General features: G+C 52.0%; 5 protein-coding genes across 5 annotated transcripts; 4 read left to right on the top strand and 1 right to left on the bottom strand.

The window, feature by feature from the left end:
• Nucleotides 1-773: 773 nt before the first annotated feature.
• PpBr36_02449 (uncharacterized protein) lies at nt 774-4,476 on the top strand (the record flags this gene model as incomplete). The annotated part of the gene is made up of 5 exons (XM_029889630.1): nt 774-855; nt 950-3,214; nt 3,303-3,688; nt 3,759-4,344; nt 4,445-4,476. The coding sequence occupies 5 exons, from the start codon at nt 774-776 to the stop codon at nt 4,474-4,476; spliced, it is 3,351 nt and encodes a 1,116-aa protein (XP_029753244.1).
• A 1,684-nt stretch (nt 4,477-6,160) lies between these two features.
• Nucleotides 6,161-6,836, top strand: PpBr36_02448 (uncharacterized protein; the record flags this gene model as incomplete). The annotated part of the gene is made up of 2 exons (XM_029889629.1): nt 6,161-6,458; nt 6,577-6,836. 2 exons carry the CDS (start codon nt 6,161-6,163, stop codon nt 6,834-6,836), a joined length of 558 nt encoding a protein of 185 aa, XP_029753243.1.
• A 1,956-nt stretch (nt 6,837-8,792) lies between these two features.
• Nucleotides 8,793-10,734, top strand: PpBr36_02447 (uncharacterized protein; the record flags this gene model as incomplete). Its single annotated transcript, XM_029889628.1, has 2 exons — nt 8,793-9,323; nt 9,397-10,734. 2 exons carry the CDS (start codon nt 8,793-8,795, stop codon nt 10,732-10,734), a joined length of 1,869 nt encoding a protein of 622 aa, XP_029753242.1.
• A 1,993-nt stretch (nt 10,735-12,727) lies between these two features.
• PpBr36_02446 (uncharacterized protein) lies at nt 12,728-14,615 on the top strand (the record flags this gene model as incomplete). Its single annotated transcript, XM_029889627.1, has 3 exons — nt 12,728-13,343; nt 13,430-14,397; nt 14,526-14,615. The coding sequence occupies 3 exons, from the start codon at nt 12,728-12,730 to the stop codon at nt 14,613-14,615; spliced, it is 1,674 nt and encodes a 557-aa protein (XP_029753241.1).
• Nucleotides 14,616-15,601: 986 nt separating this feature from the next.
• Nucleotides 15,602-17,701, bottom strand: PpBr36_02445 (uncharacterized protein; the record flags this gene model as incomplete). Its single annotated transcript, XM_029889626.1, has 3 exons — nt 15,602-15,898; nt 15,992-17,287; nt 17,489-17,701. The coding sequence occupies 3 exons, from the start codon at nt 17,699-17,701 to the stop codon at nt 15,602-15,604; spliced, it is 1,806 nt and encodes a 601-aa protein (XP_029753240.1).
• Between the last annotated feature and the right edge of the window lie 1,186 nt (nt 17,702-18,887).

Genomic DNA, 18,887 nt, shown 5'->3' with positions numbered 1-18,887 from the left:
CACCATGTGTAGTTCTGCAGTACGACTGTACGTTTAGAAGCCGCGTCAAGCTAGGATGCGGGGGCAAGTTCATTGAAGCGCTTGAGTTTGCATCAAACCATAGCTCGGTGGGATGATGCCGAGACCCTGAGACGTGCTGCTTCCGCTTTCCCCGCATCTTGGCCAATGCAGGTAAATGAATTGACCCAAAGCTTTGCTCCTCATGTTCGATCCCATCCATATGAGCTTCCAGGTCTTGCCATTTCCCTCTCCTCCTCTTTTTGTGTTTCGGGTCAACAAACCATACATCGCACACACCACACCATCTCACCTTATGTCCGGATCGAGGTGCGTGTGATGCAGTGAACCGCAGCTTCACATTGATAGTAGGACAGGTACCTACTTTGACGTATTCGGTCTTCCGAGTCCTCTGCCAAGAGTAAAGCTGCGTGTGTCATAGTGCAAGCTTGCAGATAGAAGCTCTGCGACGGGCTCAGGTACGCCACACTGAACAACCTTTCGTTGGACATTAGGGCTTGGATTAGTCTGGCTGGTGCATTTTCCAGATGTGATCTGCTGCAATTATTGCTTTTTCATCACTTTTTTCTCTTTGCTTTTTTTTAGCCCACCCACTCTATCGACTCACCGACGACAGCTCTGGTTGTGGATCCTGAGTTGCTCTTCCGTTCACGCTGACATGATCCTCGGCGCGCAGCAAATGATCTAGTTCATACAGCTCATTGTATCCGGAAGTTGATCCCCCTACGGCAATAGCCATTGGGCAGGCTGTCGCCATGTCGTGGACACTCGTTCGGCCGGCCGCTGTGGCCCATAGCCATGGCTTGTCGGGTCTGCCCGCGCTCTCCGCAATCTTGGGTAAGTTTTGCTCGTTGCGTCAACGGCACCAAGGCGACCGGTCAGGTCAGACTATTCAAAGCCAAGCTCTGGAACTGACCATGTCTCACGGCAGACGGTGCGTCGGTATCATCGCCCGTCACCCAGCGCACGCAGCGCCGCCAATGGCACAACACGCTGAGCAACAGGCATCACCGAGCCATTGCTTCTCGCCATTCGCTGGCCCTCGTTGCAGTTCCAAAAAGTCAACAGCGCATTCGGCACGCCACAGTTCTTCCCACTGTTCCCGCGCTTCCAGCTACGGGCGTCATCAAGGTCAATTCGGCATACTCTACTAAAGTCCTGCCGCCTACGACGCCCTACGCCGAGCTCACCGTCGGCGTGCCCAAGGAGACTTACCCAAACGAGCGACGAGTGGCACTGACGCCGCAGAATGTTGCCTTGTTAAAAAAGAAGGGCTTCAAACGCGTCCTTGTCGAGCGCGGTGCAGGCGCCGAGGCCGACTTTCCCGATGAGGAGTATGAGAAGGCGGGCGCCGAGCTGGTGGATGCCGGCAACGTCTGGGCCAATTCCGACATTTTGCTGAAAGTCCGTGGTCCGAGTCTCAGCGAGGCCGAGGGCATGAAGACGGGCCAGACTCTTATCTCGTTCCTCCAGCCGGCACAGAACAAGGAACTGGTGCAGAAGCTCTCTGAAAAGAAGGCGACATCATTTGCTATGGAGATGATTCCGCGTATCTCTCGCGCCCAGGTGTTTGATGCTCTCAGTTCCATGGCCAACATTGCCGGTTACAAGGCTGTGCTGGAAGCCTCCAACAACTTTGGCCGCTTCCTGACAGGTCAGGTCACGGCCGCCGGAAAGATTCCACCGTGCAAAGTCTTGGTCGTCGGTGCTGGCGTGGCCGGTCTGAGTGCCATCGCAACCGCCAGGCGCATGGGTGCCATCGTGAGAGGCTTCGACACGCGCCCTGCCACCCGTGAACAAGTCCAGTCTCTTGGTGCTGAGTTCATTGAGGTCGATGTTCAAGAAGACGGCTCCGGAGCCGGTGGCTATGCCAAGGAGATGTCCAAGGAATTTCAGGAAGCACAACTGCGTCTCTTTACCAACCAAGCCCGCGAGGTCGACATCATCATTACCACAGCCCTGATTCCCGGGAAGCCCGCCCCCAAGCTGATCACCAAGTCTATGCTCGAGACCATGAAGCCCGGCTCGGTTGTCGTCGATTTGGCTGCCGAGGCAGGTGGAAACTGCGAAAAGACGGTGCCCGGAGAGCTGGTAACTTACAAGGGGGTCAAAATCATCGGCTACACTGATCTTCCTTCCCGCCTGCCGACACAGTCGTCTACGCTGTACTCGAACAATATCACCAAGCTGCTGCTTTCCATGGCTCCCGTTGAGAAGGAGTTTGGAATCGACCTGTCAGACGAGGTTGTTCGTGGTGCCATCGTGACGCAGAAGGGAGAGGTTCTCCCGCCCGCTCCCCGACCTGCTCCACCCCCTGCTCCGGTCGCCAAGCCAGTCACCAAAGAGGCCGAGGTGGTTTCCCTGACCCCGTTCCAGAAGGAGGCGCGGGAGGTCGCTACTGTCACTGGAGGCATGGGCGCTGCCCTGGCTCTCGGCAAGCTGACTGGGCCAGCCTTTATGGGCAATATGTTCACCTTTGGTCTTGCCAGTTTGATTGGTTATCGTGCTGTCTGGAATGTCGCCCCCGCGCTGCACAGTCCTTTGATGAGTGTCACCAACGCCATCTCGGGTATGGTCGGTATTGGAGGTCTCTTCGTCCTGGGCGGAGGCTTCTTCCCCCACACCATCCCACAAGCGTTTGGTGCGTTGTCGGTTCTGCTGGCATTCGTGAACGTCTCTGGTGGCTTTGTAATCACAAAGCGCATGCTTGACATGTTCAAACGTCCGACTGATCCTCCAGAGTACCCCTGGCTGTACGGAATCCCTGCCGTTCTTTTCGGCGGTGGTTTCCTTGCTGCAGCTTCCACCGGCGCCGCGGGTCTTGTGCAGGCTGGATACCTGGTCTCTTCTGTTCTTTGCATCAGCTCCATCTCGAGTCTTGCTTCGCAGGCTACCGCCCGCATGGGTAACTCATTGGGCATACTCGGCGTTGGATCCGGAGTTCTTGCATCTCTGCTTGCTGTTGGTTTCTCCCCAGAGGTCTTGACACAGTTCGTTGGACTTGCGGCCATGGGTGGATTGGCCGGGTTCATGATCGGAAAGCGCATCACCCCGACCGACCTTCCGCAGACTGTGGCTGCTCTGCACTCGGTTGTCGGTCTCGCTGCTGTCTTGACCAGCATCGGCAGCGTCATGACTGACGTACATGATGTTTCCACACTGCATCTCGTAACAGCATATCTGGGTGTTCTTATCGGTAAGCCGTTGATCTTGAGCCCTCTTATGGCAAAATTCTTTTTCTTCTTTTCCCCCGTATCGACATTGCTAACATGCTCTATGAACAGGTGGTATTACATTCACCGGTTCCATAGTCGCTTTTGCCAAACTCGCCGGCAAGATGTCTTCCAAGCCCATCATTCTTCCAGGCCGTCACCTCATCAACGCTGGCATGCTGGGCACGAACTTGGCAACAATGGGTGCCTTCGTGACCATGGCACCGGGTGCACCTATGGTTGCCGCAGGTGCACTAGCCGCCAACACGGTTCTGTCATTCATCCAAGGCTTCACCACGACGGCTGCCATCGGTGGCGCAGACATGCCTGTTGTAATCACTGTGCTGAATGCCTATAGTGGCTTCGCTCTCGTGGCCGAGGGTTTCATGCTGGACAATTCACTTTTGACGACTGTCGGCGCCCTCATAGGGGTGTCTGGATCCATTCTATCATATATTGTAAGCAGCCCCCTAAAGACGAAGCAGATACTGGGCATAACGTAAATTTGCTGACACAACCTAACTTCAGATGTGCGTGGCAATGAATCGGTCTCTGACAAACGTCCTATTTGGCGGCATATCGGCACCTCAGCAAACCGAGTACAAGATGGAAGGCTCCATAACGCAAACCAACGTCGAAGACACGGCCGAAGCGCTCCTCAACGCCGAAAACGTCATCATCGTCGTGGGTTATGGCATGGCGGTCGCCAAGGCGCAGTACGCCATCTCCGAGTTCACGCAGTTCCTGCGCAGCAAGGGCATCAACGTCCGGTTCGCCATTCACCCGGTGGCCGGCCGCATGCCGGGCCAGTGCAACGTGCTCCTGGCTGAGGCCAGCGTCCCGTACGACATTGTACTGGAGATGGACGAGATCAACGACGACTTCTCCGAGACGGACGTGACGCTCGTCATCGGCGCCAACGACACGGTCAACCCGATCGCGCTGGAGCCGGGCAGTCCCATCGCGGGCATGCCGGTCCTGCACGCGTGGAAGAGCAAGACGGTCATTGTGATGAAGAGAGGTCTCGCAAGCGGTTACGCCGACGTGCCGAACCCCATGTTCTACATGCCGGGCACGAGGATGCTGTTTGGCGATGCAAAGACAACTTGCGATGGTAAGCTTCTCGACTGACATCCATTTAACCCCTGTGCCACGTTTTTCTTTTTGTTTAAGCCTTATAGACATAGTACTAACTTTGAAATGTACGATATCAGCTATCAAAGCAGCCCTCGAGGCTCGTCAGTAACGGATGGATGGGATTTTACATACCAACTGCATTAAAGGCTGCGCCTTGGGCCAGATTCCGATACATATTGCATGTAGATCTCTCTGGTCTAGATCTCCTCGACATCTGCATTTGTCTTTTGTCTCTTCGTACAATCCACTCAATTCTGAGTTCTGTTTGGGGAGGCTAAAGTCTACTGTCCAAAATTTCTGATGTCTTTCTACTTCTTCTCAACGATCAATATGGTGATTGTGTCTGTCACTCTTCTTTTTGAAAAATGACTCGCAATGTCTATTGTATACAATTCATCTTGTCAAGTGTTCATAGTGCTACTTGATGACTATGCCACTTGGTGTCAGGACAGTAAAACAATCCTTCCAACCCAACTTAGTCCGGCTCGGGCTCCCTTGTCTTGGACGAACTTGCCCACCCCCACCATCCAGATTTTAAATTGAACAGCTGTCAGATTGGTTGGGACTGCCGTCTACTGATTTGTGATTTAATGGTATCTCGCTGTCCCCGAGTTCTAACTACTTGCGTAGGATTGGAAGCAATTCGCTTTACCTGAAGTGCCATCCTAAATAGGCGTATTGTTTTTTTTTTCTATCAAATACGATCCAAAAAGGTTTCTCCAACGAGCTGAACGATTGGTATCTGAACAAGGCTGGGCAATTGTCCCCCGAGAGTCTGCACATTCCAGGTATAAACCTTGATCACTGGAGAATCTTGGTACCCAAGTCTACTATGAGTGACCGACTCAATTGTAGCAACAGGAGTCTCTTCCAAGGAAACCCCCGTTGATGATGTCTATTTTATTCTTTTTTCTGTTTCTTTTTGCTTTCTTTTTTTTTCCCTTCCCGGCAAAATTGTTCAGCACGTGGACTTCTGTCCCACAGTTGGCAGGTTGCGTCGTAAGCTCGAGCAACAATAATTAGCAAATTTTGACGCGTTTATTGTAATCGCCCTATGTTAGACACTTTATCGGCGAGCGTTACTTGCATCCTCACTCTTTTTTTTGAAAGTGTGTCTCAGCATCTTGTCTGTCTGCTGGACAGGCCTCGCTCAGCAGTTGTAGTCAGAGATGGTTCACTAAGTGTAGAAATGCAAGCGTTATAGTTGGCGAGCTGCTTCTACCGTAGTTTTTATGTTTTATAAATGCTTAGATGTACTTGAAGTCCCATGGTCTTTAGGCTGTGCGGCTTGCGTCCCTTGTGTGCTATAGATTCATGTTCCTGGTCTACCCGCCCTTGTTAAGGGGCATAGCGAATTAGGGATGCGGCTATTACCACCGTTGTCATGCATCTGACCCGGATCCCGATATTCCTATCCGAAACATGATGCCCGCTAAACGCGGCTGCTGCGGCTATTTTAACAACCATCATGATGTTGGATGTTTGCAAAAGGTACCTATTTTGTATAAAGCTACATGACTGGCTGTCACGGGCTCGTCTTTGCAACATTGGAGCCTGCAAGACTTTAAGGCTGTGTGCCCTTTTAAGTCATGGGTTTGTGGTCCGGATTTGCCCGCTTCTCCGGATAATCACATTTCTAAAGTTAGTATAGCTTAATATTGTTCTATTAACCCCGAAAAGGGGCGTCTTGAATATTCACATCTTTCTTTTCGGTCTTCTCTTTCTACCTCTTTTTTTTCGTGTTCCTCTTTTCCTACATTTTACCCAATAAGTAATGCCAAAATAATTCGGCCATGCAGCTTATAACACCGTTCGCCTTCCTAATTCTAGCACATTTCACCGTCGCCCTCCCAACAGAATCATTTGCGGACCGGATCCGTCCTATTGAAGCAGCCCGGGATCTTGACGCTATTCCAACGCACGTCGACGGCAAATCAGAATCGCAATCAACTTCCAATGTATTTCCCTGTTTTGGCCAGCAGGCCTGCCATCTGAACTCAGCCAGATCTGTTGAAAATAAAGCTTTGAAACGCAGGGCCGGCCCAGGAGACAAAAAGAAAAAGAAAGCAAAAAAGCAGAAATCCAACCCAGGTAAAATCAGCATCTTTGTGTCCACGCCTCTAAGCAGCAGAATAAATCTAGCAGGTCTTTTTTTGCAAAAACTATATCAATCAATGTAGATACTAATAATGTCTTTTGGTTCCAACAGGTAGTCCAACGGGGTATCATAGTGGAGTCCTGGATAAGACTATTGATGGTCTTAGAAGACATGCCGCTGTTGTTGCTATGGCGATCTGGGACGGGTACATTAACCTTCATAATAACTGGAAAGAGCATAGGGCCAAACGGAAAGAGAATAGGGCCAAACGTAAAGCAGCACGAAAAGCTAGCAAGAGTCGTCCTGGACAGGCCCCAGTGAGCCGGGTCACTAGCGAGGTCCCTAACCAGATCCCTACCTACGAGTCTTGAACGTAGGCGGCTTTTAATAAGAAGCTATTCGTCGGCGAGGATCATAATGATATTCTCCTGTGTCGAGACTACCGGCAAGGACAAAAAATCCCGTGGATCTGAACGATGGGATTTCTATCGCGGATAAAATTGAACACGAAGTCTCCCAGATTATTTTCGAGATCCTCCCATCCTCACGCTCGCTTGGTCGAACGCCTGGGCGAGGGTGGTTAATTACCAACTTGGGGCGAATAGACGGTGAGGGTCTCTTAATTGGAGTCGCATCAAATGTTTTTTTCTTCCTTTATTGCTTCAAGCGATCGTGGCAGTTTTGGCCTCCTAGTTCCCATGGTTATGAAGGAGACAGAAGTTGAGGTCTTCTGTGTCTCGGTGTCAATGCTGATTTGGATTGACTTGGTAAATGAGCACAGTGATTGCTGCTAAGCTGGCGGCGGTTTCCATTGACATGCTGAACCGGCCCTCTGTCATCCTAGTCGCCGGTCTCTCCTGCCATTTCAAAGCGGCCCTCTTATAAACGCTACATTGCATCTTTGATGCAGTTGCAATGGGGATCTAAAATGAGCCAAACTTGGGATCTTTTACACTTCGATCAGTGAAACCACTAGAGAGAAGCACAGCATCAAGTTTTTGGATGGACTTGCTGATGATGGTGTCCTTGTCGACAGAATTTCATATGCAATATCTTGATCATAGGTCGGCCGAGGCTGTTTGGACGTTACACAACCAGTAGGAGACCATCAGTGGCGACGAGGAGTCTTACGCTCGATCTCCATGTTGTTGGAAGCTGTCGTTTTCGGTGTGACTCTTTCTTACCAGTCAGTTTGGTGGGACATATCAGGTACGCGGAACGTGTTGGGGACAGCATACAACTCGGTAAAGTAAACCGTTATGTCGCTCAGTTGGATGATAACCATGGCCGTGTAGTCAAGAAGCGTCTATGCCCGGGGGCATGTTTGTTGTCGATTTGACTTCATGAACAGTTACTAAAGCATTCGGTCCACCAGGGACGCAGCCACAAAGACTGGGCAAGCATCTGCTTTCGAAGAATGGCAGGCGACTGTAGGTCTTCGACAGGTTTGCTTCGTGTAGTTTGTATTCGGGAAAAAAAAAAAAAAAGCATAGCCTGCGCCATTTAAGGCATTGATTGGGGTGAGGTGTTTCCTGGTTGTAGTTGGTATTTACCACGTCTCTGTTACTACCTCACTTGATTTTCGTAGCGCCTGGCGAGACTGGCGAGGTTGTCAAGGAAAAATGCGAATCTTTCAAGTTTTGACCAACAGCTCGGCTCAAGTCTTGGTCTCTGCGAGTCCAGTACCGGGGGGAAAAATCGAAATGCATGATCGAGAAGGATCCAACATGCAAAAGACAATCATTTTGTGAAATCCGAGGGTGATTATTGCTTCCAAGCTTTCAGAAATCGGAGATTCTCTCCGGCAAGGACATCCATTGTAGGATCAAACTAATGCCATGTCAACTTACTATATGGTAGATTTCAAATCTTGGTGTTTCGAGCTCCAGCCTATGGCATTGACATTTGCATAGCTCCAGCTCCACCTCCACTGGTGATCAGCACTATACCCCTGCAGCCCACACCCGCACCCCAAACCATCATCGATTGCCGCCCTGGCAACGCTTAGCTTGGCGCCGATACCGCAGTGATCAGTGCTGACATGGTGTGCGACGACTCATTTTCGAGACATTCAACTGAGGTTATCAAGTGTCCCTCCAGTTTCCCCAGAAGATAAGCTTCGCGCTTTGAACCGAACAACCCTTGTTCCAACCAGGAACACCTTTCTCACTTCGAATCTTCCAATTACTTGTCTACTTGCCTACTCAGCATACAAGCTACCTACCTTACTTAACCTTCACCTGAGGTAGCTACCCACTCACCCACGCCCCCCCAATCGGACTACTGTAGGTTCCTAAGGCAATCAATTGCTCACATGCAAATCTGTCATGTATAACAAGACCGAACTCTTCCTCTTCGACTCCCCGCTGAACGTGCACGAATCTCCCATCTCGCAACTCCGCCGAGCAATGACCAGACACACGCCCGACTTCCTCCGCGCTCGCGCCTCAAACCTGTCTCTCCGTGCTGCATCCTTGGCCAGCTCGGCGACGAGCTCCGCTGCAACTGCTACTGCCGCCGCAATTTCGCCGACGGTAACGCCCAGCTCGACAGCGACAGACGTCAGCATGGACTCCCCCATGGACCAGCCCACCCCCGAGATGCGGTACTACATTGCTGGCGATGTAGGTCGCGAGGCCCAACGCCGAGGCCTGCAGATCTGCATCAAATGCATGGTCCAGCTGCCGTACGCTGTGCACAAGGTGGTCAACAAGAACGAATGCGCCATTTGCTCCGTCGCTGAAGCTCGCCCGGAGGCTTTCACCAAGCCATTTACCGATTTCCTGACTGAGAACCCGACCATCTTCCATGCCGTTGATTATTTCAAGGGCAAGCTCGGTGCGGCAGGATACACCGAGGTGAGTTACAAGACGTCCTACTGCTACGCGTCAAATGTCACCCAGTTAACCAGTTTCACAATCGCAACCCCAGCTCTCTGCCCGTGCCGACTGGACGGGCAAAATTCGCCCAGGCGGCAAGTACTATGTGACACGTAATGCTTCCTCTCTGGTTGCCTTTGCAGTCGGAAAGGCTTACAAGCCCGGCAACGGTGTCGCGATGATTGCTGGTCACATCGACGCCCTGACTGCCAAGCTCAAGCCCGTGAGCTCCAAGCCCAACCGGGCTGGCTATCTGCAACTCGGGGTTGCCCCCTACGCCGGCGCCCTGAACGAGACTTGGTGGGACCGCGACCTATCCATCGGCGGCAGGGTCATCGTCCGTGATCCCAGCACGGGCAAGACGAGCACCAAGCTCGTCAAGGTGGACTGGCCCATCGCCAGGGTGCCAACGCTGGCGCCGCACTTTGGCGTCGGCATGATGGGCACGAACAACAAGGAGACTCAGGCCGTACCCATTATTGGACTCGATAACTCGGACCTCTTTTCGGCAGGCTCCATCGCCGCAACTGCAGCAGAATCAGGCGACGTCAAACCTTACCTGGGTGGCGGCCCTGCCGGCTCCTTTGCGTCCTCCCAACCGCCCAAGCTGGTCAAGCTCATCACGTCGCAGCTGGGTCTCAAGTCCTCAGCCGAGATCGTCAACTGGGAGCTCGAGCTCTTTGACCTGCAGCCCGCGACGGTTGGCGGTCTGGACAAGGAGTTCATCTTCGCCGGCCGCATCGATGACAAGCTCTGCAGCTGGGCGGCGCTGCAGGGGCTCCTCTGCGCCTCGGACGACGACAAGTCTGGCCAGATCAAGCTCGTGGCGCTCTTCGACGACGAGGAGATTGGCAGTCTGCTCAAACAGGGCGCCAAATCCAACCTCCTCCCGATCGTGATTGAGCGGGCCGTTGAGGCCCTCACGGAGGCCTCGGACGGCAAGACCACTTTCGGGCCTGGGGTCGTTGGGAGGACGTACGCCAACTCGTTTCTGGTGTCGGCCGACGTGACGCATGCGGCGCACCCCAACTTTCTGGACAAGTACCTGGCGGGCCACGCGCCGCGGCTCAACGTGGGCGTGGCGGTCTGTGCCGACTCCAACGGCCACATGACGACGGACCCGGTGTCGACGGCGATCCTGGACCGGGTCGCTCAGCTGTCGGGCTGCGTCAACCAGACGTTTATGATCCGCAACGACAGTCGGAGCGGCGGCACTGTCGGCCCTTCGCTGAGTAGCGCCATGGGCGTCCGGAGCGCGGACGCTGGCCTGCCCCAGCTCAGCATGCACAGCGTCAGGGCTACCACGGGCGCGCTCGACCCCGGGTTGGGTGTCAAGTTCTTCCGGGCGTTCCTGGACAAGTTTGAGGAGGTTGATGCCGAATGGCAGTAGGCGGCATTTTGGGTAGGGGATGTGAGGATCTATTTACGTGTGGTTCCTTGAATTCGATGATGAATGTACAACAGATGTGGGATGCGGTTTATTGCATCTAGGTCCAGGACATGATAGAGTTGTTTGCATCTAGTCTAGAGGGAATTAGAGTAGCAATTGGATGTCTATATTTTGATGAGTTTCGAGACTGGCCATTTTAGTATGAGGTGCTTTTTATCGCGTACGGATGGAGTCTTTTTAAACAAAACAGATAATGGCAATATGTTGGCAGGATACGCTTGGCAGTATCCAGTTTACTCGAGTTGATTGCGGTACAGACTCTCTTAAAGCTGATCTTTATGTTTGATCGATCGATTACACCACGGGAATCTCCAACGGGCTCGAGTCAGACTGTTGTGTTTTCTACCATTGGCTCTGACCTCGTCTTCCTTCAAGTTTGTTCGAGATGGATTACTGAGCATACTTTCCCGCTCATGTACCACCAGTATGCACGCTTACCTTAGTCTAGAAACTTTGACATTATTCATAGGGGCTATGCTTTTATAGAAGCTCATTACCGGTCTTGTAATTCGATCAACGTCGCCATATTGAAACCTGAAGTTTTTTCTGCTGTACTTAATAAATTTATCATTATACATCCAAATCGAATTATTAAATTATATGAGTCAAGTGGACGGTCACGGGGTGTTTGTTGCACAGCCATCCTTGCCCTTCAGGTCCGTTCAGGTGGCTTAAGACAGTTGTGTTGTGCACTGTGGTAGATCAGTCAAAAAGCCGAAGATCCCTCATCAATTCCCTTTCTACCTCAGCCAAAAGCGACGTCAGCGCCATTCCGCAGTGACGAACCGCTCCACTATAAAGGAGGGCGGTGCATTGCGGTGCACGGGCCTCTTATGCCCACTACCTAGCGGCTTTGGCGGATGTTCTGGTTTTGGGTTTGTCCACCCCTCGCCCTGCATCGCCTCTTGCGCCTATTCAAAAACCTGCAGCCGGATGGAGCTGACCCCCCACACCACGATCCGTCTGGGCAAACCGTAGCATGCAAACGATCAGGAGAGGGAACCCATTCAAGTCTCGTAGGTACACATCAATTACTATCGCTGCGCCTCACCCTCTTGGTCAACAATTCAACTACCACTCTTCGTATTGTTTCTAATATATTCGTGTCCCCTCGTGTTGATTATCGACGGACATCTTTCGGATGAAGTCTTGAACCCACTCATCCCACCTTTTGTGCTTTCAGGGTCAATCTTTATTATCCTCACCCGGATCACTCACTCGCCCCAAGTCAATCACTTTGATTATCCACTCAGCCATTTTTTTGGCCCGTTGATTGAATCAACTTGCGACTTTACAAAACACGGAGTCACGAACAAAACCTGCTAAAATAATTGTGACAAGGCAAGTCGTTGCGACTAGGCCTTTAGTGCAACGGTTGCGCGTGTCTGAGTGTGTGCCGTACCTACAGCAAGGTCAAGTACCTACCTCTTGGGGTAATTCACCCCACAATTACTGCACCACCCGGTCTAGTTTGGGTTGGGAACTTGACGCCCCCAGTCAGTGCCTGGCGCCCGCTCGAGTGTGTTGTGCTTTTTTTGACAAGAGCAGGTATCCTTGGGTTGTTGCATGGTAATTCAGCAACCAACATTGATTTTTCCCTGCTAGACCCCCTTGACTCGCATTTCGCTCCATTCCGCTTGGGTAAACGATCTACGCCGAAGAAAAATCAAAGAAACCGGTACAAAGAGAGAAGACATAGCGGACACAAATCAAAAACAAATAATCGCGTCTTCACCTTCGCCCCGACCACGAATTCAAACGAAACCACCCTGGCCAGCCACTTACTTAGCCAAGCTCGACCGTGACACTCGGATCGTATCGTACTCAGCCTCCCGGCCCAGCGCTAATTTACCTCCCTTAATACCCAAATCTTGGGGCGCTCGCTTCGGGGCGTCTCCTTGCCAAATTCTACTTTCACCAAAACCCAACAAACATGGATCCCAACAACTACTACAATAACAAAGGTTCGCGACCAGATCCGTCACAAACACCGTCACCATACTCAGCCTACGGCGGTGCACCGTCGACCGTGAGCTACCCCGAACCGCCGGCGTACTCGTCACAGCAGTACTTGGGTCCGGGAAATGGCAGGCCGAACCAACAACAACAACAACAGCCAGTAAACGGAAACTCGCCGTTTGATAGCGTCTTCGACGACAATGCCTATCCAATGAACGGCCAAAGAACACAGATGCCCGCGGGCCAGAATGGCAGGTCACAGCAGCAGCCAGACACGGGATACTATGGCGGTGGCACTTTCCAAAGGCAGGATTCGGATCCGATGGCCTCGCGCGACGACATACCCCTGCAGGAGCGATTGGATCGACATAAACAGCAACATGGCAGCCATGTTGACGACCCCGAGGGTGGCATGCCTGGTGCGGCTGCGGGTGGTCCCGGAGGGGTCGGCCGCGGCAAGTCGATGAAGCAGAAGATTAGGTTCGGCGAGCTGGGCATGTTGACCAGCGGCAAGCAGAAGGTCGCATGGGTCTGCTGGACATTTTTCATAATACAGAGTGCCGTTTTCGTTGGGGAGATTGTCAAGAATGGTATGTCATATCTCACAAATCTACCCTCTAAAACGAAGCAAAATCGCACAAGAATTGACCAATTTTCCCATCCCGCCTCTCAACAGCGCAATTAACGGGCTCCCCGATCATGATCAGGCCTCAGTTCAACCCAATGATTGGCCCGACACCCTACGTTCTCATCAACATGGGCGCGCGCTACATGCCCTGCATGCACAATGTCGATGGCGTCCAAGACTCCCCAAATGTTATCTCATGGCCCTGCCCCAACATGACCACGCAGGCTCCGGCTTGCACCTTGTCGCAGCTATGCGGTTTCGATGGTGTCCCCGAGCCCAAGTACGGTGAGCGTACGGGCAAAAATGGCCAACCGGGCCCCGACAAAGATGACCAGCCGAATCAGTGGTTCCGTTTCATCACGCCCATATTCATGCACGCAGGCTTGATTCACATCGGCTTCAACATGCTGCTGCAATTGACCCTGGGTCGCGAGATGGAGCAGGCCATCGGCTCCATCCGCTTCTTCCTCGTCTACATGAGCGCTGGAATCTTTGGCTTTGTGTTGGGAGGCAACTATGCAGGCGCGGGTACGCCCTCGACCGGCGCGTCGGGCTCGCTCTTTGGCGTCATCGCGCTGACCCTTATCGATCTTCTCTACTCGTGGAAAGACCGCAAGAACCCTGTCAAGGATCTGCTCTTCATCTTTCTCGACATTGCCATCTCGTTCGTCCTGGGCCTGCTCCCGGGCTTGGACAACTTTTCCCACATTGGCGGCTTCCTCATGGGCCTCGGACTGGGCGTGTGTCTGCTCCACTCTCCGAACTCGCTGCGCCGCCGCATCGGCGTCGACTCGCCCCCCTATGCGAGCGTCACCTCGGGCCAGGACAGCCAGACCGCCCCTCCGTTTTATAAGAACCCGATCGGCTTCTTCAAGGGTCGTAAGCCGCTATGGTGGGCGTGGTGGCTGATCCGTGCCGGCGCGCTAGTCATCGTCACCATTGGTTTCATCCTGCTCCTCAACAACTTTTATGTCGTGCACCAAAAGTGCAGCTGGTGCAAGTATTTGAGTTGCATCGTAAGTTTTTTTTTTTTTTTTATTTTTTTTTTTTTTTATTCCTTACTACTACTGGTGGAGATCCCTCCGCAGGTGGGAATGGTTCGCAATGGCGAGAAGCTCCTGCTAACATGAATTGGCTTGTACAGAACATCAACAACTGGTGCGAAATGGAAGATTTGAAGTTTGAGACCACTTCAACAAGCGGTGCAACATCAACGGCTGCAACTAGTGCATAGTTGCTTGGTGGGTTTTGATACCAGGCTCCGAATTCTCTGGTATACGGGAGGGGTTGAATATCTTTTTTCTTTCTCATCAAATCCCCTCATTACCAGCATTTCTCCTCTAATACTCTACCGTCTTGTTACCCACATGTCCTAAGATGGAAGCGAGCATGCCCACCATTTGGATCAATGCCAAATGGGAGGGGCGAAGCCGTCAGGGTGAATGAGCTTGGGTCACCCAATATTTTCTTGTTGTCGTTTTCCATTTTCTTTATTTTGCCTCTCTTATCGTATTGATGCACTTTTTTCAGCCCATTATTTTCCCTCGGTTTACTAGACTTGATACGAATGACAACCCGCACAGCGACGGAGTTTTTGCTTGGGATTGAGATGTCTACGATGGGCTGGACAACGAAGGAGGGTTGTATCCCATTTGGGCGCTGATAAAATTCTATTAAAAAGGATGGGCCGAATCTTTCAAAACCAATATATCCCACGATACCTGTCGTCGAATCAGAGTGCAAAAGGAGCAGGGGCATGTTATGGGCTCTGAGACGGGGTACGCGGGTGGTGGTTGACAAGCATATGATGGGCGTCAAAGTACCATTTAATTCTTCATGTACAGTCTACCGATTACACCGCTCATCCTGCTTAATTGATAAAACACAAGATCGGCTTCATGACCATTACACGCAGAAACCATTTGTACACTGGAAAAGAAGCAGAAAAAAAAAAAAAAGAATCAACAAACGAGTGGGTATTAACGGATCATTACAGGTGCCCCCAGGGCACGCAAAGTCTTTGCATTCCGGATCGGTTCTGGTTCACAAAACAAAAAGAACGCGCCGCACGCCCAACCGCACAAGCCAGTTAGTTCAGTCCTTGAAACACCTCCAAAATGCAACGTTTCAACCAACCATATTAAAAAAATATATTTATATATATAAAAAAAAGGCCAAAGTGTTATTGGATCGAAGTTTTGCTCCTAGGGGCAATGCGTGTCAGGGAACGCCATACTTCTCCGCCACGCCGTCGAGCTTCTGCCGCCACCGGGGCGGCAGCTCCTCACGGATGGCCTTGAGCTGATCGAAGCCCGCGCTGCCAATCAGCCAGATCTCGTGAAAGGGGATCCAGAGGCTGAAAAAGTACGCCAGGATGACAAGGGCCCGCGGCCGGCGCTGGATGAGGAATTCTTGAAAGGCGGGCGGCGTCCAGACGGCAAAGGCCCCGAAGCGGCGGCACACGGCGAACAGGGGCTCGTCGGCCGTGTGGTGTGCATGTATGGCACGCTCTACCCACTGTGTTTTTTTTTTATCCATGTGACGTTAGAAAAACAAAGCTTTTTTTTTTTTTTTTTTTTTTCTTGCGTTTTGTCAAGATATGAGACTTACCCCAATGTACATCAACACGCGATGATATACCTTGATAGCTTCGTCTTGAAGCTCGGTGTCCGGCCCTTCGGGATCAAACTCGGGCGGCGTGGATGGGCCAGACGCTGCCATCTTGATTTCCATCAAGCTGCGGACGGGACTGTTGCTGTTGCTAGTCTTGAACGCCTCCATGGAGCCCAGCGACGACGATGCCGTCGACATGACCGAGGGCGACGGCTCGACGTGGGGCGGCGCGAAGGGCCGCTCAATCAACCACAGCAAAGGAGCCATGTTTTGCTCGGTGAACATGACTTTTATGTCAAAGTGCGGCGGTGTGGTGAGGAACCTGGCCATGCGGTCGAGCTGCATGTGGCTCTTTGCGATCTGAAAGACTTTGCCTGCGCCGTGGCCCATCTGCAGCCACTCGACCGGCGGTTGCCACCTGGGCCGGGTCGGGGACGTCTGGACGAGCGCGAACGAGTGGCTGAGGATGGTGAGGGCCGACATGCACACCAGGTCGGCCGTGCTTCTGCTGAGCGTGTCTACGGCGCGACGTTGCTCACGGAGTGCCATCGAGAGGTACTGCGACTGCAGTTCGAGCCAGCGGACGCATTCGGGGTCGCGCTTGGGGCCCTGTTCGTAATCTTCGTCGTTCTGGCTCCTTTCTCTGCAGTTCGCGGCCGCCTTTGTCCACTTGCACAGTGCCGAGTGTGCCAACAAGGCGTATAATATGCCGTCCGACTCCCATGCCATCTCAATGGCCTCATAGCTCCACAGAAACGTCTCTTGCCCCGAGGGTTTTCCATCCTTTTCTGTCCTGTCATAAGGTAGAACCCGTTTGAAAGTTTTCGCCTGCTGGTATATGTAGTGATGCAAGAGTTGCAACTCAGTCAGCCGCCGGGCGCGGGACTCGGGAGGGTCCAGTGTTTCCTCGGGGTCGACGTTTGGTACTATGGATGACAGACGAAGCGATGAAGGCGGCCCTTGATCGTACGTGGGATGGTCATGATGGCTCATTGACGGTTTGCGATCTTGTGGCTCGTCATGGCCCGCACTTTGAGGAGACTGGTTCGAGGTCGAGGGTGAGAGCGAGGCGGGATTGTCCGTACCACTTCCCGTATCCCGCCCGCGACGGCCGCCCAGGCCAGAACTTGGACCGTCAGATGAGTGCTGTCGAGTTCTCGGCCTTTGTACACGCCTGGTGGACATGGATGCATTCCGTCTAGGCTCTTCGGTGGCAGCAGGGGCCGGAGGAGGATATACACACTCTACCATGTGCCTACTGCAGCCACCGCATGCAGGTCTTTGCTCATCGCACTTGATGTCGTCATGGTTTCAATGTTAGCCGGGGGTAGTTTGATGATTGTAGAGCCAGTCGGTATCGTATTTCCTGAGTAGGCTTCGCTCAGAATCGGTCGGCGCCATGGGGGCAACAATACAATACGCAGGCGACAAAAGGTAAAATAGAACAAGCTTTCCTTGTTTTTCTGAATTGATATAACCTCTTAGGCTTCTTACCTTAACACGACGTCCCTTGCACCTGAAGCATCCTGTCCTACTCTTTTTGTGATAGAGACGGGGGCCATGAGGTCGTCGCGGTTGTTGCGGTTGTTGTTGCTGCTGCTGCTGCTGCTGCTGTTGTGGTTGGATCTGTAGCTGAGGCTGTTGTTGCCTTTGGCTCGGGACACCACTGGGTTGTTGAGACTGAGGCATGATAGTCATGATACTCATGACACGATTGCGAGGGATGGGCAGGTAAGATAGCCAAGATAGATAGAGATGTAGCTAGCCGTACAAGGTAAGGTAAGGTACAGACATCTAACTAGTTGAGGTAGAGACAGATACCTACCTATGCTTGCTCACTTTGCTGCTCACGGTCGAACGGAAACATCGAAAATCGGCGCAGAAAAGCAAATAAAAATAAGAAAAAAGCGTAAATAGCCTGGGGGATCGACTTTGCACAGTCGCCTGCATGAAAGGGCGAGCGAGAAAAAGTGTATAAACGCAAGTGCTGTCGAAACTACAGATCAGACCGATGCATCAAGCAAGCTCAGGTATTCAGGCCAAAGCCACCCGCGAAACACTGCCTGCTTGTGATGCTCGTGAAATTGACTTATCAATCAGTAAGTTAGCAAAGTAAATCGCTGATGCGAATGTGCGGTCATGAACTACTTTTACCCTAGACTTACACAGTCAGGTACTTGGTTCTTTGAATCCGTCAAGTCCTTTTGTTTCCTTCCCTAGGAATAACACAATAGTTCAAACGCACGTTGCGCCCAACTCTGTTATGCGACTGAATTGGCCCGAGGGTCTGGGTGAGCGGCCATTTTTATTTCCTTTAGGCCTGATAATTAGGGGTTCCAGGACAGTCTCGTCGCATCATTCAAGCAATCCTTGATCTGATACTCAAGGGACAAACACAAACTCCATAACCTAATCCTTTGTAGGAAACACATACCTTGCCTTGCATGCTTACGGTGCGGCTCGCCGAGTTCGCCGTACCCACAAGCATTCGTCTCAGGCTTATCACTATACCATTAGCTGAGTAGGTAAATGGGGCAAATACTGTGACACGAGTTCAAAATAGGTGAACTCCTGCATCAAACAAAACTTCGGTCGAACGTACGGCGTAAGGGGGGGTAGCAATGACCAGAGCCACGAGTCCTATAAGGTAGACAGACAGACAGACACACACCATGCACGCACAGCCAAACCATTAGTGAATTTGTGACTGATTTATACCCAATCAGGAAAAGACTGAAAGTAGGATGGCGTCGCGGAACAGTTGTGGCTTGACCCATCCAGTCATCGTCTCCTAAAGAAAGCTACCTCATTTTGATGTTTGTGAGGCCGTTGGAGGTTGTAGATAGAAAAAAAAAACAAAGTGCTGGTTGCAGTTCATGCGATGTGATTCAAA

The sequence above is a fragment of the Pyricularia pennisetigena genome, chromosome 3 (genome assembly GCF_004337985.1).
Source record: "Pyricularia pennisetigena strain Br36 chromosome 3, whole genome shotgun sequence".
In the NCBI taxonomy this organism is placed as follows: domain Eukaryota; kingdom Fungi; phylum Ascomycota; class Sordariomycetes; order Magnaporthales; family Pyriculariaceae; genus Pyricularia; species Pyricularia pennisetigena.
This window is presented reverse-complemented; position numbering and strand designations above follow the sequence as displayed.